The 8,860-nt window shown below is 59.2% G+C and overlaps 1 protein-coding gene across 3 annotated transcripts; it reads right to left on the reverse strand.

The window, feature by feature from the left end:
* Positions 1 to 236: 236 nt before the first annotated feature.
* DPF1 (double PHD fingers 1) lies at positions 237 to 8,732 on the reverse strand. 3 transcript variants are annotated; one of them, XM_044667371.1, is made up of 12 exons: positions 8,704 to 8,732; positions 7,225 to 7,385; positions 7,018 to 7,125; positions 5,687 to 5,814; positions 4,981 to 5,070; positions 4,496 to 4,574; positions 4,077 to 4,208; positions 3,494 to 3,544; positions 3,225 to 3,344; positions 704 to 816; positions 396 to 477; positions 237 to 307 (listed from the first exon to the last, which is right to left on the reverse strand). In XM_044667371.1, the coding sequence occupies exons 1-12, from the start codon at positions 8,730 to 8,732 to the stop codon at positions 237 to 239; spliced, it is 1,164 nt and encodes a 387-aa protein (XP_044523306.1). The 3 variants fall into 3 exon arrangements, with proteins under 3 accessions (XP_044523306.1, XP_044523305.1, XP_044523308.1); XM_044667370.1 differs by having other exon boundaries at positions 396 to 507; XM_044667373.1 differs by lacking the exon at positions 4,077 to 4,208 and having other exon boundaries at positions 396 to 507.
* Between the last annotated feature and the right edge of the window lie 128 nt (positions 8,733 to 8,860).

Raw genomic sequence — 8,860 nt, forward strand, 5'->3', positions numbered from 1 at the left:
CACTCCCTAGCCGGTGCCCGCCCCCTAGTGCCCGCCCAGAGGCGGGTTATGGCTTTGAGGAGAGCAGCACCCCTAGCACCCACTACCCAGGAGCGGAGGCAGGGCCGCTTCCCCCACCCGGGGAGGGAGGCCGCAGCCGGCACAGACTCCCCTCTGGGGGGAAAGGGGCCCCCCATCCCTGGGGGGAGGCTGGGGCGCAGGGTCAGGAGGCGGGGACGGGCGGCCGAGGGCCAGGCCTAGGTCAGGGTGATGTAGGCTGACGCCTTTTCCTTCAGGTGCCGAAGACAGAGGTGGCAGCTCCAGCTTCCTGTGGGGAGGCCAGAGGTGGGTTTGGTGGGGGGAAGAGGGAGGGACCCCGGCATCCAGGCACCCCCCTGCGCCCCTCCCCAGCTCACCTTCGGGGGGCTCGGCCATGGGGGGGCTCAGGCAGTACATGTGGTAGCCACGGTCACAGTCATCACAGAAAAGCAACTGGTCCTGGGGGGTAAGACCCATGCGGCTGGCACCCGGCGGCATGGGCACCCGGGAGGGGGGGCGCCGGAGGCCCTGGGGGGCGGGGGGAGAAAGAGCCCAGGGACCTCAGACAAGCCCACCCGGCCCTCCCGGCCGCCGTTCCCCCTCTGCTCGGCCCGGTGACCTGCGGCTCTCGCGCCCACCAGGGAGGGCATGGGGAGGGGCGCTGCTAGGCAGGGTGGGCACTCACATCGTTCTCCGAAGTGCCACACAAGCTGCAGGATTTGCATTCGATACATTGCCAGCGATATGTCCTCACGGCCGCTGTCATGTTCACCGTGAATTGTAAACAGGATGGGTGACCTGGAAAAGGAGGGGGGCGCCACTGACGATGTCCCGCTTGAGCCCAGCCTCCTTTCCTGGGCAGAAACGCCCTCCCTCTCCCGCCTCCTCTAGAGCCCTTTAGCCCATACCTGGATACCTCCAGTGTGGGGAGCTCACTCCCTTACTCTGAGGGTTTTCCATTTCAATTTTTGGAGAATTGCCTTCCCTACATTAAGCCAAATCAGTCTGCAGTCTTCACGTATTGCTGCTAGTTTTGCCCTCTGTGGTCACACAGAACATTTCTGTTCCTTCTCAGGAAAAAGTATGGTGGAGTCAAAGGTCCCAGGTTCGAATCTCTACCTCTGAAACAAAATCTCTACCTAAACAACCTCAGGCAAATCGCTGGACTTCCCTGGGCCTCGGTTTCTTCATCTACGGAGTTTAAGGAGGACAAACCAGGGGGCCTTTGAGGTCCCTCAGCGGGCTCTACCTCTGAGCTGGTTAGAGGTTCCCCATTTGAATCGTGCCTCTGTCGCTTACTAGCTGTGTGACTGGGCTACGTATCGATAGAAAGAGGAATGATGGATGGATGGATGGATGGATGGATGGATGGATGGATGGATGGATGGATATATAAATGGATGAATAGATAGATGGAGATAGACATGGATAGAGAGAGATGCATGGATGGACAGACGGATGGATGGACATATAGACAGATGGATAGAGAGGGATGGATGGATAGATAGATGGCCAGAGATAGAAGGATGGATGGATGGATGGATGGATAGTTATATAAATGGATGAATAGATAGATGGAGATAGACATGGATAGAGAGAAAGAGGCATGGATGGACAGACAGATGGATAGAGAGGGATGGATGGATAGATGGCCAGAGATAGAAGGATGGATGGATGGATGGATAGTTATATAAATGGATGAACAGATAGGCAGATGGATAGAAAGAGGGATGGATGGAGATAGACATGGATAGAGATGCATGGATGGACAGACGGATGGATAGATACATATATAGACAGATGGATAGAGAGGGATGGATGGATAGATAGATGGATGGATGGATGGACAGAGATAGTAGGATGGAGAGATGGATAAATGCCCTTTTTCCTCCCTGAGCCTCAGTTTCCTCATTTGTAAAATGAGAGGGTCAGGCTACATGTCCTCTGAACTCCCTTCAAGGCTCTGATGCTATGATTCCCCACTTCCCAGTGAAGTGTCCTTTCACATGTTTGAGGACGGTTCACATCTGTGCCTCTCTTCCTTCTCCCTGCTAAATCTCCTCTTGAGGGCAATGTGGTATAATCAAACCTCCCCGGAGTCAAAAGTCACAAGACCTGGGTTCGAATCCCAGCTCTACCACTTACCCCAAGGTCATAGAGGACCTTGGGGTAAATTACTTATGCTTCCTCATTTGTAAGATGAGCAAGTTGGCTTCAAAAATCCCTTCCGGTCCTAAATTATATAATTCTCTGGCTTTATCTGCAGAAACAGCAAATATGAAGAGCCGAGAATTAGAGCCAGGAGGGTCCCTACATGCCATCTAGAGGCAGCTGGTGGTGTAGGGGATAGATGGCTGGGCCTAGCATCAAGAAAACCTGAGTTCAAATCCAGCTTCAAAAACTAGTTGTGTGATCCTGGGCAAGTCATTTCACCTCTGTTTGCCTCTGTTCTCCCATCTGTAAAATGAGGGGAATAATAGTACCTACTTCCCAGAGTGGTTGTGAGGATTAACTGAGAGAAGAAGTGTAGGTGCCAGGTTGATGCCTATTCCCGGTCTCCTTGCCCCATCTCATCTAAGGGCCTCCTCAGGAGGGTGAATAACTTGCTCTTGCCAAGGAAGTAACCCGTGTCCTGCTGCCCAGTGTTCCCCCTTCAGGGTTCACAAACCCTTTGGGGAGGAGAGAAACTCTGGGCTCAGAGGATGTTGGCATCCCTGTAGGAATGGAAGTGCCTCGAGGGCACACAGTTTTAACTTTTTAATTTTGAGAAACCCTTACCTATTGGCTACAAGGCAGAAGAGTGGTCAGGGTAGGCAATGGGGGTTCAAGTGACTTGCCCAGGGTCACACAGCCAGGAAGGGTCTAAGGCCAGATTTGAACCTAGGACCTCCCATCTCTAGGCCTGGCTCTCAATTCACGGAGCAAACAGGCAGTGGGTGTGAGTCCAGGCCTGGCTTACTAGCTGTGTGACCTTGGTCAAGTCCCTTCCTATCCTTGGGCTTCGCTTTCCTTCTTTGTAAGTTGAGGAGGCTGAACCTAATACCTATGGCCCCATGCATATCCCAGCATGCTCAGGGACCAAACTCTTCCCTAGATAACTTGGGGCCCCAGGGTGGGAGTCATCTGTGTGTCCTGGACTTCCCCTGGAACCCTGCTTTGGATTCTCCTGGCCCCGCCTGGGTCCTCTGTGGTGGGAGTCAGCTTACCCGACCGGCCACAGTCAGCGCAGGAAATGAGGTCCTCGGGACACCCCGTCTTTTTGGAGCCGCCCAGACAGAAGTCGCAGTAGCCATTGGGAATGACTGTGCCATCTGGAGCCTTCTTGGCTGGAAGACAACAGGGAGGCTTGGGAGGTCCAGCCTGCAGGGACGAGAGGTGCCAGTGGGCCCCAGCTAGGCACCCCCCAAGCTGCCCCTGCCTCCGGCTCTGTCTCTGCCTGGGCAGGGAAGGAGGAGATCGGGAGCGGCCCGGTTACCTGTGTGCTTTCTTTGGGCTTCGGGAATCCAAGCCAGTTCTTTGTAAAACTCTGGGGAGGCAGAGACAGGGCTTGGCACCAGAGACCCCGGGGATGGAGGGCGGGGAAGTCCCCCAGAGATGGCTCCAGAGCCCGGAGGGGAGGCACAAAGGGGATTCCCGGCGGTCTAAGCAGAGGGGCCCCCCCAGACCCTTCGCTTCCTGGGCTTCCCCACGTATCTGCTGGGAGGGGCTGGACCTCGGGCCGCCGGGGGTCTCGAGGCTTCCCCAGGTGCCCCCAGGCCCAAGAGGAGGGAGGGAAGGAGGCTGAAGTCGAGTGTGTGGGGAAATCATCCATCACCCCCCACTGGCATCTCCCCACCCCCTCCCCGATCTCTAATTGAAGCAATAAATCAGCCCCAGAAATCTTCCGCCCGGGCCAGGGAGAGGGCTGGTTGCCATGGCAACCCCAACGACGGTGCCGGCGACCACGGGGATGTGCCAGGCTCCCAAACTTGGGGAGCCCGGCCCGGCCCGGCCCAGCCCGGCCCCCTGGGCTTCTCCTGCCCCCCCCCCCCGGGCCCTGCCCCCCGGCTCAGGCTCACGCTTGTGGTTGTTTTTCCGGTGGAAGGGCAGGGCGTGCCGTTCCGCGTTCTCCTCGCCCTCCTCTTCTGCCAGGTGGGTGTGGGTGTAGTGGTAGCTCAGACCTGGGCGGTTCTTATAGCGTTTCCCGCAGACTGGGGGATGGGGGATGGGGAAGGGAGGGGCTGAGCAGACTGTCCCCCCCCAACCCCGGACCTGCCCCCCCTCCGCGGCAGAACGGGATGAGTGACGGGGCTTGGGGGGGGGGACTCGCGCCCCGCCCCTCCCAGCCGAACAAAGGGGCCAGCCCTGGGGGGACGTCAGCCCTGCCTTCCCCCCCTCCCCCAGCCGCTAGCCCCGCGCCCAAATGGGGGGGCGGGACGGAGCCCCTCTCCCCTCCTCCTCCCTGGCCCGCTCCTCCCCACACCTCAAAGGGACTCACTATCGCAGACATACGGCTTGTCCCTGTCCTCCAGGGAGGTCGTGTCTTGGCGTTTCCGAAGCCCCCCGATGCCATACGCCTGCAAGAAACCCAGCGAGAACGCTTGGAGGGAGCGCCTGGGGAAAAGGGGGGCGAGGAAGCCTGAGGCCCCGAGCCACAGGGCACGGGCAGGGCCTGGGGAGCGGAGGAAGGGAACCACAGAGGCCCTGAGGGGGTCTGGGGCCGCTCTTGGGTTCGAGTTCTGGCTTTGTCAGTGACTGTGGACAAGTCACTTTCTCTCTTGGCCTCAGTTTCCTGAAATGCCAGATGTTGGGTTTGGGCCCTGGTGTCAGAGAGCCCCTCCAGCTCCAACATCCTATGTATGATCAGGTGGCAGAGCAGGACGGGAGTCCATTGGAGACCTTGGGATGGTCGGGCTACTTGGGAGGCCCCAGGAGAAGCCCCAGATGGGCCTGGGGGCGGGGAGGGAGCAGCACCCCAGCTACCTTCCCCTTGGCTTTGTTCTTCCTGCGGGGAATGTCATCTTCCAGATCTTCCACCTCCAGCTCATGGGGAAATTCCAGCATCTGTTGCTTCTGGGCCGGAGGAAAGGCAGCTTTTCAGGGAAGGGAAGGGGGGCTCGCAGCAGCCACAGAGGTGGACCGGAGGCCTCCCCATGGCCAGCCCTGGGGAAGGTCCCCAAGGGGGGATGGGGTCCGTAAAAGGGCTCTCTTATAGTGGAGGGGGTTGGGTGAGAATCTTCTGAGCCCAAAACTCAGGGCAGAGAATGCCGGGGAAGGCTGGAGGAACCAAGAGGTCAGGCAAAGCAGCCCAGAGCTTTTGCAGGAGAGCCAGGCAGGGGGGCTCAGCTGGACCCCAAAAGGCAGGGAAGTCTGGGGAGGGCAGAGAGGAGGGGGGAATGGCCTGAGCAAAGTCTCAGAGGCATGGAAGGAAGCTGGAGGAGGAGACTACCCCCGGAGAGAGGAGACTAGGGGTGCTGGATCCCCCATGGTGCCTGGGAGTCAGGGGAGCTCCCGGAGCTGGGGGGAGGGATGTGAGGTGGCTTCCAAGGGTCATCTTGGGAAGACCCAAGCAGAGGGGCTGAAGGGAGAAACAAATGAGTCTGGAGGAGGTTTTTGCAGGTCACCCCCTTTTAAAAGGGGGGGTCTCAGAAAGGGCAGAGTTGGAGGGAAGTCCCACCCCCAGTCCCACCTGACAATCCAGGATGGTTTCTTCTTCCTTCAGTTCTATCTTTTTTTCTCCTGTCTCTGCACATAGTAGGGCCTCTAGGACTGGCCCTTCGGGGAGACCCCCCTCCTTCTTCAGGGGTGTTTCACAGTCTAGGGGAAGGGTGGGAAACAGAGAGGGTCAAAGAAGGGTTGTTTGCCAGGGACCCCCTTCCATGCTCCCCCCACCTCTCTCTCTCTCTCTCTCTCTCTCTCTCTCTCTCACACACACACACACACACACACACACACACACACACACACACACACACACAAGCCTCTGTGGACAATCTGGCCCAAGTCCTGACCTCAAATACTTTGGTCCCTGAGAACAGGCACTCGGCTGCTCCCACTAGGCACCCCCAGGAGCGCCCCTTTGCTACCCACCTGGGTTCTCCTACACTCCATTCACACTCAAACACTGGCATGCAGTCCATGTTTGCAGAATGCCTTCTAAGCATGTGGATTTTACCCCCAGACACACACTGACACCCAGATGCACACCCAGACACACACACACACACACAACTCCAGACATACAACCACACAGACACACACTGACACCTAAATACACACCCAGACACACAGCTCCAGACATACAACCACACCTGGATACGCAACCCTAGACCCCAAAACAGCCACATAACCAAACACAACCACCTGGACACACAACCGCACACACACACAACTCCAGACATACAACCACACCCGGATACACAACCCTAGACCCAAATACAGCCACAAAACCAAACAAAAGCACCCAGACACACAACCCTGCAGATACTCAGCCACACACACAGCCCACCGCACTTTTATAACAGCTGCCATAGCTCTTGGAGGTGTTTTACATACATTATCTCATTTGAGCCTGAAAATAACCCTCTGGGGTAGGTGTTATTCTTGTCACCATTTTACAGATGAAGAAATTGGCTTTGGGAGCTTGACTCGCCCAAGATCACACTATTGTCTGCTGTAGGATTTGATTCTAGCATGATTAGGTCACTGATTCCCAGTTACAGCCAGACCTCTATCGGACACAGGTGTGACCGAGCCCAGAGGACCCGAATTCAAATCCTGATCTGCCGCTCTCCCCTCTCCTGGCCTTGGGCCCAGATGGTCTCTGTCAGCTCTCATTCTATGGTGTCTGGACCGCCTGTCACCCAGAGAGTCCCAGCAGCGCCCCACTCCCCTCTCCCACTCGATACCACCACCACAGGGCCCTGGGGGGGCCGCCCACGCTCAGACATAGGCTCAGGTGCTCACGCTGGGCCACGCTCACACTGGGGGCAGGGGCTGGGCTGGGGGCCCCCCACGGACCGATCTTGTACTCGCAGGGCCGGAGCCTGGGGTCCTCCAAGATGTTAAGTCTCCGCTTCTTCCTCCAGCAGCGGGCCGGATAAGTGTAGATCTGTCCAGGGGCCAGACCTGCAGAGGAGGGGGCCCGAGGTGGGGAGGCTGTTGAGGGCCCTTTCCCCGCCCTCCTTTAGCCCCGCCCCTCCCCCTCGGGCCCCGCCCCTCCCTCACCAGGCCCGCGATGGGTCTTCTCCATCCAGATGTAGCAGTTGTTCTGGGCCACCCCGGTCTGCGAGTCGAGGAAGGGCAGGCGCATGCTCCGCTCGGCGCACAGGCGCGCGTTGTAGCTGCGGCAGTGCTCGATGGCCTCGCGGTAGAAATCCTCGCCCAGGCTGCGGGGAGGCAGAGCACGCACGGTCAGCCCGGCAGCGGCCTGCCTCCGGGACCCCAGGGTGCCGCGCGAACGTCCGGAAGGGCCCGAGGACTTAGCCCTGGGTCCGGTGCGAATGCTGGGGTGAACCCTGGGACCCGGCTGGGCCGGGGTCCGGGAAAGCGCCGGGATGTGACGGCCCGGTCCCTGCAGGGTCTGGGACCCAGCGTGTCCGGCGCGAGAATAGAAGCGGACAGCTGGGCCTTGGGGACGGGGAGCCAGCGGGGCTGGAGAGCAGGCCGGGCTATTTGGTAGGCGCTCGGACCCAGAACATCTGGATCGGGCTGGTGTGCGGGGACGAGGACTGTGTCCTGTAACGTATTGGTGGCCTTGAAACTTTGGGGACTTGCTGCTGGCACATTTGGAAGGGAAACTAGGAGGAGCTTCAGTCTGGGATCCCGACTGGGCGGGCATTCAGTGGGCGGAGAGAGGGGTAGAACCCTTCTCTCCCCTTGCCAGCCTCAGCCAGCTGACCCCCTCTCTCCCCCGCCGCTGAGCGCTAGGGGGTGCCCACGCCCGCAGGCATCCCCGGCAGCGCGAATGTCCCCGGGTGGGAGCACCAACGCTGTCTGTCCCTGCCCTCCCTTTAAGTCTCCTCCGACAGCCCCCTCCCCCATCCATCACACACGCATACAGACACCTCGGAGAGACTGCCCCGACGCTCAGGCGTGTCACACGCGGAGGACACCGAGGCAGATCCAGTTCGCGCCCTCCCCCACCCGAGCCACACTTCCCCCCTCCCTCAGGTAGCTCCAGACGTCCGAAACGGAGGGGATTTTAGAGATCTGCTCCCGCGAGCCATTGTTTCCCCCACACCACCACAAATACGGGTCAAGGGGTCACGAAATCACACACTGACGCCGAGCATTGCCTCCGTCTCCTCTGGAACGGAGGCAGGTAGCGGAGGAATTCGCATCCCCATTTGACAGATGAGGCCACTGAGGCACCCCGAATGACAGCCACACCGAAGGCCCTGTACACGGTAGGTGGTCGGTCGGCGGCCGTTGAATTGTTGTTGACTACACAGATTAACACAATGCCACTTGAAGATTCACACAAGAGCAAGCCACCCAGATGAATGCCCAGCCACACGAATCTCCATTACCCACAGGCACACGAGACGAGCACACAGACGACCACAACAAATACAGGAGACACAATCACAATCCCCACCCCCGACACACACACGCGCACACACACACACAATCCCACTCCGACACACACGCTCTGCAGCCCCCGCCCTGCGGGATGGGAAGGGGCGGAGGTGCCGGGCTCACCACCGGACGGGGCTGGGGTTGACCGTGGCCATCTTGCACCTGGCCCGACCCTGGCCCCGGTCACCTCAGAGCTCCGGGGTCTGCAGCGCCCTGGCCCTGGCGGCCACTCCATTCATTCTCAGGGTGGGGGTGGGGGCGGGGACATCAACCTATGGGGGGT

The sequence above is a fragment of the Gracilinanus agilis genome, chromosome 3, assembly GCF_016433145.1.
Source record: "Gracilinanus agilis isolate LMUSP501 chromosome 3, AgileGrace, whole genome shotgun sequence".
Classification (NCBI taxonomy): Eukaryota; Metazoa; Chordata; class Mammalia; order Didelphimorphia; family Didelphidae; genus Gracilinanus; species Gracilinanus agilis.

Excerpts from the sequence above, each read along its gene's own strand:
- DPF1 (XM_044667370.1), bottom strand. The coding sequence starts at position 8,732 with ATGGCCACGGTCAACCCCAGCCCCGTCCG. Across the intron at positions 5,815-7,017 it reads GCCCTGCGAGTACAAGATCG|ACTGTGAAACACCCCTGAAG; the intron begins GTCCGTGGGGGG and ends CCCTTCCCCTAG. Across the intron at positions 3,345-3,493 it reads AGCCCAAAGAAAGCACACAG|CCAAGAAGGCTCCAGATGGC; the intron begins GTAACCGGGCCG and ends GTTGTCTTCCAG.